Here is a 21,406-nt window from a genome sequence, read left to right as displayed (position 1 = left end):
TCGGGTGCGACAAAGGCGGTACTGTCACCCCTCTGCTCGCGGAGGAGGGGGGTGAGCAGGGGGCTCCGGGCGGAGCTGAGCCTGTGCCCCCAGCCCGGGTCATAGGGCTCCCTGCTCCAGGGCCACGGGCTCCTGGCGCTGTCGCTTGCGCTGCCGCTCCCGCTTGGCCCGCCAGCAYACATAGGCAGCCACCAGCAGGCCCACCCCGAAGATCAAGGTGGCCACCGAGACCACCTTAGCGATGTCCATTTGGGGGCCATTGATGGTGAAGGTGATGCACGTCGCTGCGACGCCGATGACCACGGAGACGATGCCAAAGGGGAAGATGCAGCGGTACCAGGATTTCTCCGTCCCGCCCGTGGCCAGGGCCAGTTTGTTGAGTGTAGCCGTAGAATCGGTGGCTGTGGCCAGCGGCAGCCCTGGCTTTCCTCCCTGCAGGCAAGTGAGTGAGTTGGACTTGCAGCCCATCATGTTGGCCAGAAAACCCAGGAAGGAGCAGCACAGARCGAGTGTCGGACGGACCAGAGCCGCGGTGCCGGTGATGGAGGGAAGATCCCTATTCTACATAGTCACTCTGTCCAGCGGCTCCAGGTGCAGGCGGGCCGGGATCCTGTCTRCCGCGGCACTCACTCGCAGCTTTGACTCCCGGCTCCTTTGCTGGCAGACTGAGCGAGGGCTGCAAGAGGACCGGAACAAGGATTGGCGGTGGCAGCGGTGATATCATGACGGTGGGAGGATCGCTCGGTCTCGCCGCACGTTAACTGTTTCGGGCTGTGAGCAGGCAGCTGCCTGCAGCCCTGCTGGGATCGCTCCTGGGACGTGTTTTTTCCATTTGTATCTGTTTCCGCCGGCCCGGATCCTGGCCACGCAGAGCTGGGGCAGGGGCGCTGTCCCCACTGCCCACTGCCCCCAGGGCCACATTGCTGCAGCCCCAGGGGCAGGAAAATCCCAAGGGAACGGGCAGCGGGACTTCCRGCCACTCCCCTAAGCCCCTTTGCCTCCTCCGCGGGCAGTGCCAATGCCATCACCTACTTCCAAGTCACTTTTTCTGCCAGCTTTGTTCCCCGGCACAGGGCTTGGGCTGGGGACCCTCACGGGTGACCCATGGACTGGTGATGCTGGTGGGACATTGCTGGGGACAACACTGGGGGGAATAGTGGGTGACCAGTCAGGGGACCTGGAAGGAAAGGGGCTGGAGAGGTGCAAGAGGATTTGGGATTTGAGATAATTGCAGGATGAGATCTGGGGGGCAGGATGCTGAAAGGCAGCTGAAAGGCAGGAGGGGATAAGCAGAGCCACAGAAAGCTCTCCTGGGAAGGACAGGAGTGTGTGCTGTAGGCGCAGGCTGTAGGAACTGACACCACACCCACCAGGACCCCCAGGCACTGCTTCCTTTCTCTGCAGTGCCCCAATCCAGAGTGGCCAGATTAACCATTTTTAAACAGCAGCGTTGAGCACAGCTAGGTGATGTTGGCTCTGCACTGCTCTGGCACAGAATCACACCTGAACAGCAYGTGGCAGAGCCCAGTGATGCCTCTCAGGGCTGCTGGGCAGGGAGRAGGGAGACACAAACAGCCTGGAGAGGGTTAAGTACAAAATCCTCCTGCCCAGCTCTGATCATCAGCAGACTTATTTTTGTGGGCAAAAGATTTTCGTGCCACCTTTACCATGAGTGTATCAGGGAGGCACCGAGACCGGAAACGGCACAAACAGTTCCAATCTCTTCTGGTTTCTCTGGCAATATTTTGGTTTTTTAATTGGTTTCCCTGAAAGAGAGAGGAAAGGAATGAGCTATTGCAGCAAACCTGAAGATCTGGAGCCTTTCCCAGGTCAGAGTTTCCCCCGAGCTGATAAGGCCCAGCTGTATTTCTGCATCAACTGAGAGGAAGCCAAAAACAAGGGAGAAAATCCACATTGCAGGAGAAGCAGAGCTGGGCAGTGAGASGRAGGCTCTGGGGAAGCTGAGATGGAGAATCAGAGGAGCTGATGGGACAGACTCAGGAAAAGGGAGGTTTGGGCATTCRTCTGGACAGGGAATGCATTATCCTCCCTTCCTTGTGGGCACTGCTCTTGTTTACAGCATCCCCAGCGGAGTTGTGCCCCTCTGGGGAAGGATAAAGACGGTTTGGATCAGACTTTGCCYCTCTTCAGGCTTTCTGTGAAAGGAAAGCTGTGTGCAAACCTGTGAGCACCAAAACAGAGAGGCCTGGGTCTGCAAGAGCCCTGGCATATCTTCTTGCTCCTAGTTTCTGAAATAACATTCAAAAATCACAGAAGTGGACCTGGTTGGTCAGGTATCAGCTGAATTCCCAAAATTCCCATGGTATTGCCAGAGGCAGGCAGATGCCAGGCACCTGGGCACAGGGGCTCTGGCTCTGCACAGRAATAGCAGTGGGAAAATAACTCCAGCAAAGGCAGACATGCAGCACACACTGCTCTGCAAACTGAGTTTTGTTATTTACTCTCCTGATTGCTCATTAGAGGGGAAGAAGAGCAACAGAACCATGAGTCAACACCCTCTGAGCGAGGGCAGAACCTGCCCTGAAGGCTGATACCACCCAGCACAAGTTCCAGCTTCAGCTTTGCGGASCTTTGTGGAACTTGAAAATGTTCAAGCTTAAATTTACCCCTGAACCCTTGAAGAAAATATCAGTTAAAATAGTTCAGCTGCTGCTGACAGTGGGTTCTGGRAGAAAATACTCCAAGGATGAGCCTGGAAATAGGCCACTTCCCAAACTGCTTCTCAGGAAACTGGTAATGTGATGCTGCTCCTAAACACAGCTCCAGCCCCCTGCACTGGTCCTACCCCCCTGCAGCATCCCCACATCTCCAGCCTACATTCAGGGGGTTGGAAAGGCCTCTTGGCTCCCATCAAAACCCGACAGCATTAGTGGATTGACAGCTGTACCCGTKTTTAAGTGGTGCTGAGGAGCAGTGACTGGCCTTGAAAATCAGCAGGTGAGAAAAACAAGTCCCAGCTGGTCAGTAAAAAGCCCATTTCCGTGTCTCAGTTCTGATCCAGGAGGGCTTTGAGTATTTGACTCAGCGACACCGATGTGTTCCTGCTGTTGCAGCCCTGTGTCTCCTGCTCCAGGAGCAACCCTCCCACCTGCTGCTGCTGCTGGAGATGGTGCAGGAGTAAGGCACAGGYACACACCCCTCTGCAGGAAATGTGCATGCATCAAACTCCTCCCTGTTATGCCAAGATGGAGTTCACCAGAGACTGCTTCCAAAGCAGCAGAAGCAGCAATGCCTGACCAAGAACCTCTACAAGTTCACAGATGCTTTAAAAGAAATTACCTGCCAAGAGCAGAGTGCACATCACAGAGCCAAGCTGGCTTAGCCCGTGCTTTGGAAGGAAAAGCAGGAGCAGGAGAGCCCTGCACAAGGCTCAGGCTGGGACAGGAAAYCTCTCACACTGTGTGGAAAGCAGCTGGATGAACTTCCCCTCCTTCAATCAGGGGCCAAATTCAGGCAACTCTTTCTCCAATGTCGTAGTTGTTTTCTATAAACTCACAAATGTGCTAAGGGAGAGGTTTCAGGATGGGCTGCGTGGTGTGAGTCCATATTTTTGGACACTGAATCTTGCACCCTTGGTGGGGCTGACAGGCTCCTYTGCCTGGGTGCTCCCCTCCTTCCCTCTACACTCCTTCTGTACCCAATGTAAGGGTGTAATTTTGACAGCAGAAATAGAGACTTGTGAGTCCTCCTCCCTCTTCCCACAGGAGGAGACGAAAGTGCAGCTGGGACTGGATGAGTCACCTTGCAGGAGCAGAGATGGATGACACCCCCGCCACACACAGACACCCACAGGGACCACGAGGACAGGGATGGGGCACATGAGCTCTCCCTGCTGCTCAAATGCTGCCCAGAGCCAGGCTCCATGCCCTTGGCTGGGGGAGAGGCTCCAGAGCCTGGCTCTCAGGACAGTGGTAAAGAGCTGCAGGAAGGAAGGAAAAACCTGGGAAATTCCTGTTGAAGAGGAACAGAAAAGARCAGAGAAGGTGAATGGCTTGTGTGGGAGATGGAAAGGTGGTGGAGCAAGAAACTCAGATTCCCAGAAGGGAATGAGGAGCAAAGAAAGGATGAGGAAGGCTGGATCCCYCTAAACAAAATGAATTTATCAGATTTTGAAGAAAGACCAGAATCAAATACGATGCTGAGCACTAGGGAATCGCAGGAGAAGCAGGGTCTGGGAGGAGATCCACATTCCCTAGAACTGCCCAGAGCTGCAGCAGGAGGCAGGAGTCCCATGGCAGGTCCATAATATGTGAGTGACCAGAGACACTGACCCTGCCTTCTCAAAGCAGGCATTGGAGCCAAAATAATTTGGAGACCACATGGAAATGCTAAAAGAAAGTAAGGAGGGCCAGGATGCAGAGACCCCTTGTGCCACTCTCTCTGCTGATGGCTGCAGGTCCTGCTGTGCTCGGGATGGAGACGCTCCCTCCTGGGGCTGAACCACTGCACAGGGGAATGTTTCYATATGAAGGAATTATGCCTTRTTTTGTCCAGAACGAGAAGGTAATRGGGCTGGAAACAAGAACAGAAAACAACATATCTTGCAGGAAATAACATCTTTTGGCAAAGACAATCAAAGATAATCTCTGTTACACAATTCACACATGTCCCTACATGAGTCAAAGGAGCGTACTCACTTGTGCCCATTATACTGCTCATTTTTGGGACACAGCTCAAAACTGGGGTCTAGGTTGTAGAAATCCAGCAAATGACAGCCCTGAAACTTTCTCACACAGAGAACTGTGCTCTCAACAAGTGACCCTCACTTAGTAAAAAATCAGATACCAACAGACCCCAGGCACTGACGTATCACACAGAGGAACTGGAAAGAAAACAACAAATACCAGCAGTTTATAATAACTTAGAAATCCCCACGATGTTTTTTTTTTCCTTGGGCTCTGTGAGGAAATGAGTAATTCTGCCTTTATCTGGCTAATAAAGAATCATGGAATTGTTAAGGTTGGAAGATCATCAACCACTAACCCCTGTCYCMAAGTRCCATATTCACACATTTTTTAAATCCCTCCAGGGATGGTGACTCTACCACTGCCCTGGGAAGCCTGTGCCAGTGCCTGAGCCCCTTTCCATGACGAAAATCTGGAACAGTTCATAGAAAAGCCACATAATAAATTAAAACTGGGCCAGAAAATACTGAATAACAACTTATTGCACAACTGTTCTCCACCATAAATAAACTTTGGCTGCAATGAAGAGCTRCAGCAAAATGACAGCAGGTGAATATGGCACCAAAGACCACAGCTGACCGTAGAATAAACCCTGGCAAAGCCAGTGTTAAGCTTTGAGAGACTCTATTAATTTAAAGATAAAGAGCAGGGAAAAAACTCCTCACGTAGTGGGAAAGTGTCATTAAGGAAGCACAGGTGGCATCTCAGAGTCCATTTTAAGCTGCCTYGTGCCACGTAAAGCTGGAAAATAGGCAGCAAAATATATCAGGAGGCACATTCTTGGATCCTCTGTGACCTAAGAAGTATTTTCCAGGTCTGTGATTCAGCAAAAGGGAAATAAATAAATAATCAAAGCGGGGGAATAAAGTGCCAACAGCCATCAGGAAGTGTAGGGCTGAAAATAGCAGCCAAGTGTCACCTTGATCCACTCCAACAAAGACTTTGGCAACAGTGACAAGTGGCTGGGTGACATCTCCGAGCTATTCTGGGCCCGTGGCTTTACACTGTGTGGGGAGCCCCTCTGGGGCATCGGCATGGGGAGGATGCCAGTGGCAGCCACAGCATTCCAGAGGAACTTCCAAACTAGGGATGGTGCTTGAAATGAGGGATTCACGTGTCTTACAGGAAGGATGCTTTCCTGTGGGTTCAAAGATGGATGGGAGCAGATGGAGAAGGATCATTACAACACCCACCCAGCCATAGCCATGTTCTTTCCCAGAGAATTAGGGCTGAGCTTGTACAGACCTTCCCACCTTCTCTGCTCCTCAGCCCAGCTCGGGCCACAGCAKGTGCTCAAACAATACTGAGAACCAGGCATGAGACAGGAAAAACCGCAAAGCAGGAGAAAAGATCCACAGCAGCTTTGTTGCTATCGTCTGCCCTTGGAGAAGGTGCTGTGGGTACTCCCAGCGCTGCCYGGGGAGCTGGGCATGGCACCAGTGGAGCCCAGTGACTCATGCACTGTGAGCACTTGGGTTTAAGGCTCACAGATAAGAGATGCACCTAATACATAAGAATAAACCATTTTACTGTAATTAGTCCTTTAAAAAAAACACAATCAAAAGCCCAAACCCCAAATKATGCCCTTTGCATTGTCATAAGCAAGACCCTGAACTCCTCCCTGCAAATGGAGACTGCAGTGCTCCTGCTGGTAGGAGGGAGATGTGATCATCCATGATTCAAATCATTAATACTTTGCTCAGTCAAACAGCTCCATTAAATCTGGTGAGTTGCTCTTGCAAGGACAGCAGGATCTCTGCTGAGAGCTCTGTCACCTTCAAGACTCCATTACAATACAACACAATCAACACCATTTAAAACTGAGACAAAACCAGGTAGTTAAACTGAAAATAGTTGAAAAGACATTGCCAGACACACCAAAGTTTCTAATGATCCTAAAAGTGAATCTGGAATGCTCACAGAAACAGTGGTTATGCCTAAATTTAAATGTTCAAACTTGTTTAAATATGAAAAATACTGTCTGATTCATCCCTGCATCCAGTATCCCACCATTCGAATTCTATCCCATTACACAGTCAGCACAATATTGTAATTAAAACACTATTGATGGTTTCACTAAGTTTTTAAAGTTTTTTTGTTGAGTCACCATCCCTGAAGGGATTTAAAAGATGTGTAGACATGGTTTAGTGGTGGTCTTGGCAGTGGGGGAACATTTGGATTCAAAGTTCTGAAAGGTTTTTTCAACCGAAATGATTCTCTAAGTCCTGTGCACTCTCCTGCATGTTCCTGTGCTTGGTTGGTGCCTAAAACTCCCATCCTGGAGGCGGTGAGAGCTGTAGATTCTCTCACCTTGCATAACAGCACTCAGCTGCCCAACAATTCCAAAGGCAAGGTCTACTGCTAACGTGTCCTCTAAGAGACTTCACCTCGAGAGAAAACTGCTGTGTGTTCTGAAATTCAGAGCCTGAGGCAGGAAAGCAAAACCCCAAAGGGTGAGATCCTCAGAGAACATACTTTTCCTCAGCTAAGCTCCGAGGCTGTGCCAGCTGAACCAACAGCTGTGGCACAACAGTTTTGAGATGGAAAAGGATACTGAGGAGCTACAGGGCTGTTGTGTGATAGGATGTACAATCTAATGTCATCTGCAGGGCAGGAAGGAGCCCCCAYTGCAGTCCTACTGACATGGACCAGCACATCAGGCCTCCCTTGAGTCTTCCTTTTAAGATGGAGCTCAGATGAGACAAATAAATTGTTTCTCTCTACAAGATGTAAGGGCTGAAGATAAACCTATTGGCAGCATGAGCACACCTGGGAGCTTGAGTTCCCAGAAACCAGGAGRGAAGACTCCAGACAGGCTTTTCTCCAACGTCAAGCTCCCCCACTGACTCACAGCTTGCTTTTATTTACCTTTTCCTATCCAAACTCCAGATTCCCCAATTATCTTTCTTGTTCTAGCTAAAAAGAAGTCAAACACCTTCATTTGTGTGTCTAAATAACCCACTGCTATAAACTTGCGCTCTCTGAAATTACAGTTCAAAATCCCTTTTAAATTTTTCCCCCCTCCCATTCCCAGCTCTTTATCCCCTGGYACAAGTGGCACACTGCTTCCTGCCCTCTCCTTTCTAACTGAGCTGAGATTAATTAACCAGCYATAGATTTTTCTTGATTACAATGCTAAACCCCTTCTTTCTCCACAAATTAAAACCAAGATGATGCATGTTTTCTTCTGGTGATTCTTCTGGGTGTTGATTACAAAACCAGTACTCAATCTGCRTGGTAGCTGGTAGGAGATTTAAATACCTATTTAATGAATTGTTTTCATGTCAGACTGAGCAATGATTAGGGTTTTCTTTTGTGAGGTTGTTTTTAATGACTGTGAAGGAGGACTAGGAAGCTGCCAGTGAAACCAGATGTCACCTGCACCAGTTGCAGTGTAAAAAAAAATCAACCAAAGCCCACCAAAACAAGAGGCTTTGCTCCAGAGAGCACAGAATGCAAAACCAGGCTCAAGAGCAAGTGAAATAATCTCATTCTCTGTTTTACAGATAACAAGTGACAAGCCCTGGTGTTAGATCCATCATCTGCTGCAGCCTCTTAGTGACTCCACAACCGTGACAGGACTCAGGACTGGAAATGCACAGCCATCAACTGGCTGTCTGCCCACAAAAAATCCCTGTTGGCTCCTTCTCCTGGCATTCATAAGGCTATTAAAGCATTTCCCACTCACTGCTTACAGTATACTGAGAATTAGACACCCTGGGACAGGCTGGAGGAGCTCTCTGCATCCTGTAGTTCCCACATCCAGCATCCTCAGTGTGCTCTGCACATGCATGGATCCCCAAAACACCCCTTTCAGATTTAGCAGAAGCGGACAAAACTTCATAGCAAAGATTCAGCTGGAAATGCCAAGCTCACCCCGAATTCTGTAACTCAGGGAGAGATTGATTTGAGTAAAACAATATAAAAATCAAAGGATGTGTGTGCAAGACATACAGCTGCCCCAGTAGCTCTCTTAAAATCCAAGCTCTCTGTCCCAGCATTTTGCAGCACCAGTGCCCYTTCTAGAACTCTAGACTGGCACAACAACTTGCTGAGTCAGGTGTTAATGCTTCAGGCTTGACTCACACACTGTTTTAATCAAGTAACGTGCTCTCTGGAGCTCACAGAAAGCCCATTTAGAGAATAATATCAACAGCAAATTTGTCATTTCAGAGGGGGCTGGGAGTTTTCCTCCCACTTCAAACAGCATCTTAACCTGCTCCTTGATGAAATTCCCTTATCCCTCACACAGCTCATCAGGGTTTGCTTCTCCAAACCCTAACCTGTGCTCCTGGCCAAGGGAGCTCCTCCTGCCCTTTCCCCAGGGGTGGGAGTGTACCATGGACAGTCACAACAGCAGGGCACAGGCTGTCATGCTGTCACCACTTGCATGCTGCCACACCCCTCAGAAGGCTTGGAAGAGGCAGGACATTCCTCCACACCACTGCTGGTATCCTTCTTCTTACCAAGACTCAAGTTTTTTCTGTTTTAGACAAGGAGAGACTGTTGAGTCTCTACCTGTGGCACCTTGCAAGGAGGGGCTTCAGCAGCACTTGGTGGCAGATCTGGTAACATCTGCAGGATAAACCCCTTGAAGGGTTCAACAGAACTTCAGACCTAACCATAATGGAGGTTGTGGCTGCCCCTGAATCCCTGGAAGTGTCCAAGGCCAGGTTGGATGGGGCTTGGAGCAACCCGGGATAGTGGAAGGTGTCTCTGCCCATCGAGGGCAGGAACTAAATGATCTTTAAGATCCCTTCCAAGCCAAACCAGTCTGTGATTTTATTATTCTCTAACTGGAACCAAAGACAACTGATGCATGTGAAACCCCCAAGAGGTTCTGCTGGTGGCAGTGTGTACCACCAGCAACACTGCCACTGTGCTCCCACTGGCCAAACACATTTGCAAAACAAGCASAGTCCCTGGAGAAGTTGCAGAGAGGAAGAAGAGAGCCAGATGAAAAMGACAAAATGTAGCAGTTGGAAATGCTTAAAGTCACAGATTTTGGAAAGACAAGAAAAAACCCGCTTCTTCCCTGGGATCCCATCCTTCAGTAGGGGAAACACAAAAACCTTACAAACACTTCTGCAGGGGACAAAGAAGGAACAAGAGCTGCTAATCCTCCCTGACCCTCACTCTGCTTTCTCAGCTCATGTCTACGCAACTCTGGGATCATCTATCACTTTCCAAAAATACTGCTCATTTCCTGTATTTCTGTAATTCTATMCCCTGGCATCAAACACTACCTTTTGTCATTGTCTCCTCATCTCAGATGGATGTACTTCCTTTCTGTTACAATGGCATATTCTGTAATTAAGACCCCTCAGCCCCTGAGTTCAATTGCTATTGAATCTCTGCTATAGCACAAGAGTTGTTTGAAAGAGTGAGTCATTCAAATGATTTAAAGTCTTACACACTTCTGAAAGTTATGAAATGTGGTGTGGGAAGAAGTAACAAAACCCCATTGCACCCAGAAGCAGAAAACAGCCCAGCTACCTGACATTCTGTACCCCTTCTGCATGACTCGTGCACTGTCAACTTGTCCTCTGAGTTTGTAACAACCCCTGTGAAGCCTCTGTTGTGGGCTGTCTCCTTTTCCCAGCTCTTTCCCACCTCTGCAGTCCTCGCTGTGGCCCTGAGGTTGCTGCCAATTTACACTGGTCTGCTCTGCACTGAGCAGCAGATGCTCCATGACTCATGCAGCACTCACAGACACAAGTTATCCATAACAGCACCCTAATTAATAATACCAAATGTCAGCTTCCAAACTAAAACATGGACATGTTTGTGTGTTTAACCACGCTAATTTAGAAGRCAGTGTCTGCTCCCCTGAAGGGTTCAGGACCAGGTTTGATGGCTCTTRGAGCAACCTGGGATAGTGGAAGGTGTCCCTGACCGTGGCAGGGGSAGGGATGAGATGAGCTTTAAGGTCCCTTTCAACCCAAACCATTCTGAGAKTCTATGATAAAAATATAAAGTAAGATATGCTGATTTTCATCTATCACATGAATGATTTTCATTGAATTTTGAGAGTCAGAAAGAGACAGACATTCAAAAGAGCCAAACAACCTTGAAAAACAGAAAAAAATACTGTCTTAGCACTACTAAGAGCTAAATTTCCACCCCCAATCAAATCAGAGTCCAGCTTAGAGACATGGTCCGAATCAAACTGTACTAAGCTGTGGTWCACTTCCTCAATGGAATTTTAGAGTGCTCACGAGCAGTTTTTCCACCTGACTTCAAAGCTTTACCTGTCACTGAAATGCCAGGGGATTTGGTGATTACACGGAAAAAAACAGACTGCAGAAGGAGCCACGGCCGGCCTCTTCCCACGGTGACAAGGTGGGAAGTGCTGCRGTGTCTGCTGGACAGCTGGTCCAGGGAAGAACATTCCCGGCGTCCCGCCGCCTCCAGCAGGGAGCGCGGGATCCCACCGCCACCTGCCGGGCACAGCCGGGCACGCACCGCGAGCCCGGGATCCATCCMTGCATCCATCCATCCGTCTGTCTGTCTGTCCATCCGTCCGCTGCTGTGCATGAAGGCATCGAAAACAGTGAGTCAGTGAACACTAAGTGACCACTATTGTGCTGGTTATATGCCAGCTGGGGACAGGAGTAGCAGCTCCAGTTCTCTGGCTCTTTGGGTACTGGAAGGCCATGACCCACAATACTGCCATGACCCAGTGGCAATCTGATCTGTATAAATCATGTTTTATTGCCTGCTGCACTGTCTGCATAGAGGAGCCTGTGGCCTGAGGCAGTTACGAATCCAGAGCTGGGTAGAGACAACCCTTGAAGAAAAGCTAAAATCCATTCTCTGAAGCGGCTTCACAAAACCTCAGAGTTAACAGGTCAAGAAAGTGATACAGAACAACAGAATGCCAGAATGGTTTGGATTGGCAGGGATCTTAAAGCTCATCTTGTCCCACCCTCTGCCATGGACAGGGACACCTTCCACTATCCCAGGGTGCTCCAAGCCCCATCCAATCTGGCATTGGACACTTCCAGGGATCCAGGGGCAGCCACAGCTTCTCTGGGCACCCTGTGCCAGGTCCTTCCCACCCTCACAGGAAATATTTTTTTCCCAGGATCCCATCTAACCCCTGCCCTCTGGCAGTGGGAAGCCATTTCTCCTTGTCCTGTCACTCCAGAGCCTTGTCCCCAGTCCCTCTCCAGATCTCTTGGAACTCCTTTAGACACTGGAAGGGGCTCTAGGGTCTCCCTGGGGCCTTTTCTTCTTCGGGTGAACACCCTCACTTCTCTCAGCCTGGCTCCAGAGCAGAAGGGCTCTAGTCCCTTCTTATTTTCCTCCTGATACAAAAGGAAATTTTAAATTAAAAAAGAAGCCTATAAAAAAAAGCAACCCCCTGGAATTTAGCTGAGCAATCAGTCAGAGTAAAAAGGTTCATAGGAAAGATTTATTGCTCAGAGCTGWCCTGGCTCTGTGCAGGACTGGCAGGAAGCTCTCCAGCTCAGTCCAGCAGCTCGTCTCTCACCAGCACAGGAAAGCGTCGGCTGCCCTCACAGAGCTGAGTGTGGATGGCACGGAACAACCCTGCAGAGCCCTCCCGGGACAGCCTGGGCTCCAGCACAGGCAGCAGCTCTGCCATCATCACCTGGGCAAGAGCAAAGGACACAGTTAACCAGAGCCAGGAGCACTTCAGTATTCCATCAAGCGGCTGCTTAACAATAAAATCTAATCAGAGCAGTATGACTAATAACTGGCTAATTGATTGATGGATACTTTCTTTTGTCATGGTTAATAAAGGCAGAGAAGGTTCATTCTCTGCTCATGAGCTACCTCAGCAGCCACCCAGCATTCCCAGAGCAGTAAGATAAGTGGTAGTGCTGTTCCCCCACTGCAGGGAAGGCCCAGCACTGGGATGAGATYAGCATCCCACAGGAAACTGAAGCTGGTGTTGGTTCAGGAGCTCTGCAGCCACACGGTGAAGTGCTCACTCACCCAAGGGTAAGTGCAACCCCTCAGTCAGGACTGTCCCTGTCACCTCCCAGCTATTCCAAGACAGAGGTGTAAGTGGCCAGCTCCAGCCCAAACAGGCTCCAGGGGCTGCTCGAGCTATCCACCATTCCCTGGCCTGGCTGCTGGCCTGTTAAACCTATCTTGAGATCTCAGCCATGCTGTCCAACAGCATCACTAGCAGCTCTGGTATTAGGGCTCACTGACAACTCAAGCATAGGTTACTTCAATCAATGATCAAAAACTGGTCTTTGGTGCCCCACTTTTGAATTAATGCTCAGACAGACATTTTACCTGGGATTTTTTTTTTATCTGGCCTGAGGTAATGAAGTCTGAGCAGCCTGCACACCAAAACCCACCCAGCCTGCTGCACACTCTGCCTGCAGCCGACAACTGGACATGTCAGCCACCTCTCTAAAGGTGGCCAGAGCTCCAGCAGTATTTGGACAATGCTCTSAGGCACAGGATGAGATTTTTGGGGTGTCTCTGCAGGGCCAGGTGTTGGACTCAAAGATCCTTGTGGGTCTCTTGCAAGTCAAAGTATTCTGTGATTCTCATGGTTGTTCCCTGGTGGATACAGAGGAAGACCCAAACAGAACAGAGTACAGGGCATCTGCARGTTCCCTCTCCTGTTCTACACAAGTCTCTGCACAGGGCCAGGGAAGCAGGACACAGCTGCTCATCTCTGGAAAGTCACTTTCTACAGATATAAAAGCTGCCTAAGGGAAAAGGTGGCACACGAATGAGTGCTGCACTGCTCCACTTCCATCCACMTGCTCTGCTCCTGATACCTAAGAAGAAACAGATCTGGGCCATCAAAGACAGGCTAAGAGCTACCAGGAATTTTTATGACACTTGGCATTCCTCCATGGAAAGGTCATGGACAGGCTTGGCCCAGAAACAGGTACATCCTTTCCCAAGGTACTTATCTTGTTCCATGTCCATTTACTTCACTTGCACCAAGAATTTCACTTATCCTGCACACCCTACACAGAGCTACTTCAGACACTCAGGGTTCATCTGCCACAAAGCACCTATTTGGGTACATATGCAGAAGAAACTAAGTTAGCCAGCAGAGCAGCAGGAATCAGGCTTTGGCCACCACTTCATTTTGAGCAGATTAAAAAAAAAATCAAAACCAAATCCTTCATAATCCATAGATCCATAGTTCAGAATTATAATGCTGGAATCCCCTYTGAAATAAGGTAGCAATCTATATTCAGCCACAGGGCTGCAGTCAGTTATTAATAATGCCTCTCTCGGTTACAAAAAATTACTTTTTGAGCCTCTATCATTCAGGTCAATGGCAAATAATAGGTTAAAGGACTAGAGGTGATTTCACAGATCTTTTCTGCCCTTTTCTGCTGGCTGAGAACAAGTAATCTTCGTGTGGCAGATTCTCTGCTCAGGCTGCTGAAGAAGCTAACACCTCCTACCTTGTTCTTACAGTGTCAGAATGGTAAAAGCAAGATTAGCAGCACAGTGGTTTGAGTCTTAAAAGGAAAGGAGCAGAGAACAGAGGAGTTCACCAGCTGGAGGTCACCTAATGGGGCTGTGAAGGCCTGACAGAAAGGGCCATCAGGCATTATCAACAATGTCCTCCACTGCCAAATTCTTTCAGAATCGATAAATAAAAACTTATCAGGAGAGGGTCAGGCTCATAAAGGCCTCTGCTCTGGCCCTAACAAGTAAGTCCCATTCAGCAACAAAGAGAACAAGGTATAAAMACAAAAACATCACTGAGGGAACTTGCTGTGCTGCTCCTGTCCATCAACAAACCCTACAGCAGCTGCTGCCCTACAACTGCCCTTTTGCWTCCCTGCTCCAGGAGCACTGACACTTCTCCTGACTCACCTTTTGTAAGGCAATTTCTTGGTGCAGCATTGACACTTGCAGCTTCAAGGCAAACAGATCACTCAGCTCCTGCAGACTGGAGTAACAGAGGAGAGGGACAGCCAGCATGTCTACACTGTTACATGTCTGTCCCCTGGCAGAAGCACAGGCTGGAGAACAGCTCCCCACATCCCCTGTGCAGTCTGGGCGSAGCCTCAGCTGGGACTCCAGAGCTGCCAAGGTACAAGAAAAGGCAGGGGACAAAAACATACAAGTTAAATCTGTACTTGCAGAATTTATGATCTACTTWCTGTTCCCAGAAATGAATGACTAATGACACTGTATTAATCAGGGTAAGCTCCTCACACATGGCACAATCAGGACACCCTAAGCTATGGCCTGCATTGTCCCCTTCCCAGGCCTCCTGAACTGCATCAGTTCAAAGCTCCGAGTCTCTACTGAACACAGAGAGGTGGCACACAGTCATTACAGCTTTGTTTGCCACCAGAGAATTAAGTGCTCTGTTACTATTAAGATAGTTAGGAGAAAAATTACCCTGATCACAGGTTTCCATCAGTGTCCTGCACACAGATGGAAAACAGCCACATTCATTCCTGACCACAAATAAAGGGACTGTCTTACCTGCTCGCAGCTGCTGCAGCTTCTGCAGGCACTGGGACACTGTGGTTTGCAAACCCTCCAAGGTGAGAAGGCTTTCATACTCTCCTTGCAGAGTGGGAGGGTCTGCAATACAAGAGAAGCAGAGAAAAGGTGTGAGCACTGGAATCTTCCTCCCCAAAGAGTTTCTAGAATGGCCTTGGATTCACCAGACCTCATTTCAGGCAGAGAATGCTTCTGTCCCTCACATCCAGCACACGCCAAGAACACAAAACACATGGAACTAGAGCCCAAATCATCCTCATTTCACTCTCTGTGCCCCCGCTCCCCCTTTTTCCCTCTTCACCTGCAGGCTCAGCTTCCACATACTGCCTCAGACGGGAAGGGATATCCTGGAGGTCCCTTAAATCTTCCTCTATCTCTGCAGGACTGGGGGTCAGCTTCAGGGAGCAAAACTGAAACAGCAGCAGCTTAAGGAAGGTTCCACAGCACCAGCTCTGCATAGCACCCCAAGCCCCAGGCCAGGCCAGCTGGTATCAGGGCAGAGGGGACCTGCCTGGGAAGTGGCATTGCAGGGGCAAGGTGAGGACAGGACAACACAGCACAGCTGTGTAGGGCATGTTTGCCTTGTGGCCACATTTGGCTGGAGCAGAAGTTTTCTAAGTGCTCAACAGCTGTACTAAAACCCCACTGCCTGGAGACCCAACTGGAACTGCTGTTACTGGAGGTACAACTCTCTCCAGCTGGGAGCTCACTGCAGACCAATTGCACCCTGTGCCTGCTGGGAAAGGATACAGTTGTCTGGATCTTCTCCACAAAACGGGTTCTTGCAGCTGCTGCATCTGCACTTGTTTGGCACAGACGACATCTCTCCCATGCCCTGAAATTCCAAAGGGGCAGAAAGTTGAAGTTACACTCTTTTGYACCAGACAGTGCTCACGCTGAGCTGTGACACACCAGGGTGGCATATCAGCGCTTTAATTACAAGTACATCCCTCCCCCCCCTCACAGGTTATTTACCAGCCATTCCCAACTCATTTCCACAGCTGGTATCAGATCAACAAGCACACCCTGCAGAAAGCAACAGACACTGCAAGACACCMATTACTCTTTCCTCTTGTTTTGAGGGGAAGGATCAGAAGACAGACAGMACATTTTCATAAGCAGAATGTGAACTTGCAGCACATCGCTCATTCTATTGTATTGTCCYGTGTTTACATCCCACTGGAAACAACAAATTTTCTCTTTTTTTTCTTARGAATAAGTAATTTGCATTTCTGTACTTTTTTTTGGTGCACCTTTASTAACTGAATAAAGAGCAGATAGGACAACCTCTCACCCCAATTACTTCMGATTCCGAACCTCCTCAAGATTCTTCTTTAATGTTTTTTTGGGGRGGGCTGAAGTGGTATGTTTGTCAAGCAGAATGACAGCAGCATGTCAGGGATGCAATACAGAGGTTTAGGGACAATACCATGAGGAGGCTGGCCAGAACTTCACACAAGTCCAGTTTTTTTGTTTTTTTGGTTTTTTTTTTTTTTTTAATAAAGCATTGCACAAATAAAAGCACTATCAGAGAGATGCATTTCACTTACAGAGTTCAACATCCTCATGGATGTACAGTCCCCATCATATCCTTTCCTTAAGGACTGTCTCCCAAAACCTGATGCAGTAAGCGAGAGCCATCAGGAGGAAGCTTAAAATAGTTCAGCAGTGCCTGACTAATTCGAGTGTGCATGTGTCTTCTCTCCAGCTTAATGGGTCTTTTAAATCATGTTAAAATCTGCAGATTTCAGAAACAAATTATGCAAAGAAGTGGCAAGGTTAATGGAACAGGGAAGAACAGAAGTTCGCAGGCAAGATGCAATCCCTCCACAAGGGATCTCTAGTGCAAAGGTTATTCTCAATCTGTTACTGAGTTGGAAGCAATAGTGGGAAGTATAAAAATGACACCAAAGTGATTAGAATGCTGAAAGGCTCAATTTAGAAGTGAAACTTAAGGGTATAAAAGTCTTTACAACTTGCAGAAGGGCAACTAACAAACTGGTGTCTGATAAATGATAGTTCCCAAGAGGAGGAAAAATTCTTGAAGGCAGCACAAAGGGCTATAATTAGATTTAAGAAATGGTTTAAGCTTAATATCTGAACAAAGCACATAATGAGCAATCTGGTGAATTTCTCAGAATGTGGGAAACCTTTCCAGAAGACTGGAGAATGGACTAGAGCACCCAAACCCTAACCACCTGCACCATAACTGCAGTAACACTGTAATCAGCTCTGTGCAACAGTTCAGCAGCAGGAACCAGCCTCCAACACACACAGCCTTGATGGTTCCAAGCTACAGAGGCAGGGCAGGGATGATTGGAGAAACTTTCATTGGATAGTGTATACAGACACCCWCCCCATGGGGTGTCCTGCCTTCAACAGGTGCATCGTACCAGCAGAGACCTCTGCTGCACTGCTAAACCCACAATTAAAGCATTCCAGGACCTTTATGACTCAGTGATTAACAGTAATTAGCACTTGGAAAATAAAAGCAGCACTAGTGGCTATAATAACATGAGAACACATCCTCAGCAGCAGCCTTGCAGTATGGGAGCTCCTCCTSCTTCCAGGTTAGGCCCCACACCCCATGGGGTCACTGCCTCCCCTGGACACACAACACAGCCACACCCATCCCCTCCTCCCAGCCCTGAAGCTGAGGGTAGTTTTGGACTGAAGTGGTCAGGCTGGTCCTACCTGGAGTTCCTGGAATAGGSTTTCCTGTAGGGAAGGGGGAGCTTCAGATGGCATCTGCAAAACACAAGGATCAATCCTGGCTGCTGGAAAGCAATTAACTGAGCCTTGTCTTCCAACAGGGAAAATGGTGTTTTGTCAAAATCTGAAATTAACTTAGCTGCGATGGGAGATGCCAGCARCTCTGGAGATTGGATCCACCACTGTCTTCAGACTGTCCTCCGGGAAGGAGGATCCTGCATCCCTACCACCAGCTGCCAGAGGGTGGGAAACTGGGAGCAAAGCCACGGCACAGCAGAATAYTGACATGGAAACAACACGTTCAGGGAAGCCACTGTGCCACAACCTGTTGCCCTACCTCGGCAGGACAAGGCAGCTTTGCTTAGCACCATATCACACTCAAATAGCAAAGGGACATTCCAGCTTCCACTGGGAATATGATTCTTGACCCCAAACAGAATAATCCATAAATAGTTATTACAAAAAYAGGAGGGCTGGCAGTTGTTAGTCACATGCAGACTAGGAATACAAGGCCACCGTTGGGAATTTAAGTAAATGTTTGAATCCAGATCCCCATTCCCACAGCAACTGTCACTTGGTGTCTTTCCAATGCCAGTGAAAAGAGATAATTTCCTCCCTGCATAAACACAAGAGTTAAGTTGTGGCAGCTGAGAGAAGTATTCCTCAGAATTTTCCAGGGACATCAGATCTGAACTTCACTGTTTTGTTAAAGCAAAAGAGGAAAAAAATAACTTAAGACAGAGTGGTCTGAATGCAAAGTGAATCTTCCAATTATTATTTTGCTGTTTTTCCACAGAGAATCTCAGTAACACTGCCTTCATAAATCTTTCCTACACCAAACCCCTAAAACAACCGTATTCAAGTCAATCCTGATTTGTTACATGGGCAGTATGTTACAGGTTAAAAGGGACAGTATTAAACCCAGATGCCATCACTCTGAACAACACTGGGAACATGCTTTAGAGAGAGAGAGAGAGAGAGAGAGAGAGAGAGAGCAAATTCATGCATTATGTATTATCACTGTGTAAAAACCAGAATAAATAAAAAAATCAATATGCTATAATAGAGAGTGCACTCAGAGGAAAGCTAAGGCTCATGAAAGTTCTACGGCAACAGCTTTCCAAAACACTCACAGGGGACTATGAAACATCAAAAGACTTAATTGAAAGGTTTTCAAAGTCCCAGCTAAGAATAAGCCCTTAAAATGAAAACACTTACTCAAGCCACAATAAARGCTTTTAAATTGTATAGGATCCTTCCTCCTGAGAGGGACGTGACGAGGATGAAGTCATGCTGGGACCCTCAGAACAGCTGCAGTCAGGACAATCTGTACATGTGCTGTGAGTGTGGAGCAGAACAGGAGAGGTGCCCACCTCCCACACTTACCCCTTTTCCTGCAGGGTGCCTGTCCCAGCTGAGATGCTCCTTCCCCATGCACCTGCAGTGTCCTCCTTTTTGCTGGACTCTCCCWGGAAACCTGAACTTTTCTTTCCTGCATCAAGTAACTGCTTGCCAGCAGCTATGGAGTTTTTTTCCCCAGCACCTCCAGAAAAGCTTTGCTGCTCATTTGGGACAGACTCAGACAAGCCAGGTGTGTCCTGGGGTTCAGTTGCAGCACAGACCTCTCTGGCACTGGCACCAGCTGCTGTCCTGTGACTCCTTCCTTGTTTGGTAGTCACACCTTTTGAGGAGATCTTCCCAGCTGTCCTGGGGCCTTGAGAAACACACCTGGCTGGGGCTTTCCTTTGCAGTTTCTTCACATCTGGGTCAGTCCTATAAGGGGCTCTTAACTGATACAGAGAGGGCTTCTTCAGCAATGAAGGCTTTTTGCTTCCAGCTCTCACYTTTTTGCTCTCAGGAACATCCTCAACAGGTACAGCCACCTGCTGCTCTTCAGCATTCTTGGGAGCAGGTACCTGATGCTCTTCAGCTTTCTTGGGATCAGGTCCRTCACCTGCCCATTTCTGTCCTGTGGCTCCCTGAGCCTCTATCGGAGTCTTCAAAATGCTTTTCCTGACTTTCAGTGCCTTCTCTAAGGCCCTGTTCAGCAGTTCCAGCTCCTCCAGCTCCTTAGGTGAGGGCCTGTCCTCTGCAGAAGGAGAAAACACCGTCAGAAGGCTCAAAACTGGATGTTCCCCATTTGTCTCCTCACTTAGCTTGATCCTCCAGGTGCCATAGATGGAACGTTGCAGGGGGAGTAATTGTTTGGCTGTGGGAACAGCAACTGGGCACAGAGGATACAGGCAGGCTTMCCAGAAGCTCTGAGGAGCCAGGACAGATGTGAGCCACAGGAGGATAGTTCTCCCAAGTCAACCCCAACAAGTGGCATTCCCACACCTGGGTCAGGCCCACAGTCACTTCACCACTGGCCTTGGCTAACAAGGCATAAGTGCAAGCTAAACCCAACGAGGAAAGTGGGAGGAAAAAGGCAGAGAGAGGACTTAGGTCGATGCAGAACACTGGAATGACTCCTAACACCGAAACTGGCCCAGGGTCGGTGTGACATAAGGGAGCACTGGCCCRGGGGAGGCACTCACCATGTTCAGTGCTGGAGCCAGGCTGCGGCTGCTCCTCTTCCTCATCATCCCTGGGGAGAACAAACAGCGACGGGGACCAGTTGCTGCACGAGAACGGGACCAGCACCCCCGGCCCGCGGGGACTCGGACACGGCTGCGGGACCAGCGCCCGGGCCTCCCTCCCAGGCCGGGCTCGGGGCACCCTGGCGATGGAGGGGCCCGGGGAGGAGGGTGTCGGGCGGGTCCCCACTCTCCCAGCACCCGCACTTACCAGCGCCGCAAGAGAGCCCTGCTCCGCGCCGCCCGCCGCTCCAGCTCCCGCCGCCGCTCCGCGCCCTCGCCCAGCGCCGCCCTCAGCGCCRCCGCCGCCCTGCAAGGCCCAGCGCGATCAGCGCCCAGCGGGACCCGGCCGGCGATTCCGCCCCGCCAGGCCCATCTCCCTCTCACCTTCGGCCGCAGCCCATGGGCAGCATCGGCACAGCCGGGTCCTGGCTGCTCCGCCCGCTCCCTATGGCCCCGCTCCCTATGGCCCCGCTCCCTATGGCCCCGCTCCCTATGGCCCCGCTCCCTATGGCCCCGCTCCCTATGGCCCCGCTCTCTATGGCCCTGCCAGGACCGGGGCGGGGCGTGTCCCGCGCGCGGCGAAGGCGGGAGCAGCCCCGGGGCCTCAGGGGTTCCGGGCGGTTCCGCGCTGCCGCTCTGCCCGGCTCTCGGTGTTCTCTGTGGCGGCCTGGGCGGGCGTGACAGTGCCGGGGATCCYCCGCCGGCCGCGGGGAAGCCGCTTTTCCCTCCGCTGCGTTCGGTGCTCCCCTCTCGGCGGCGGGGGCTTGGGCAGGGCGGGTCCGTGCCGCAGCCTRTGGCACCCGCCTCCTGCGGTCAGGGCACAACCGGGCTTTGTCCCCTACAGACTTGGTGGCACGTCCCGAGTATACAGAGCTCCCCGTGCTGTGGGGCTGGAGTCCTCCCTCCCCCCCGGGCGCCGCACAGGCCCCATAGCTG

General features: G+C 49.8%; 1 protein-coding gene across 3 annotated transcripts; it reads right to left on the bottom strand.

The window, feature by feature from the left end:
• Window positions 1–554: 554 nt before the first annotated feature.
• Window positions 555–20,892, bottom strand: TEDC2 (tubulin epsilon and delta complex 2). 3 transcript variants are annotated; one of them, XM_057386095.1, is made up of 10 exons: window positions 20,855–20,892; window positions 20,679–20,777; window positions 20,429–20,478; window positions 19,278–19,980; window positions 17,874–17,927; window positions 15,930–16,014; window positions 15,481–15,589; window positions 15,159–15,260; window positions 14,538–14,749; window positions 555–676 (listed from the first exon to the last, which is right to left on the bottom strand). In XM_057386095.1, exons 1-10 carry the CDS (start codon window positions 20,878–20,880, stop codon window positions 557–559), a joined length of 1,560 nt encoding a protein of 519 aa, XP_057242078.1. In that variant the 5' UTR covers window positions 20,881–20,892; the 3' UTR covers window positions 555–556. The 3 variants fall into 3 exon arrangements, with proteins under 3 accessions (XP_057242078.1, XP_057242077.1, XP_057242079.1); XM_057386094.1 differs by lacking the exon at window positions 555–676 and adding an exon at window positions 11,737–12,321; XM_057386096.1 differs by lacking the exons at window positions 555–676; window positions 20,679–20,777 and adding an exon at window positions 11,737–12,321.
• Window positions 20,893–21,406: the final 514 nt, after the last annotated feature.

This window comes from Malurus melanocephalus, unplaced genomic scaffold (assembly GCF_030028575.1).
Source record: "Malurus melanocephalus ecotype Western Australia unplaced genomic scaffold, MMel_1.1 scaffold_913, whole genome shotgun sequence".
NCBI classification, from domain to species: Eukaryota; Metazoa; Chordata; class Aves; order Passeriformes; family Maluridae; genus Malurus; species Malurus melanocephalus.
Note: the sequence above shows the minus strand (reverse complement) of the source record. Positions and strands in the feature narration are given on the sequence as shown.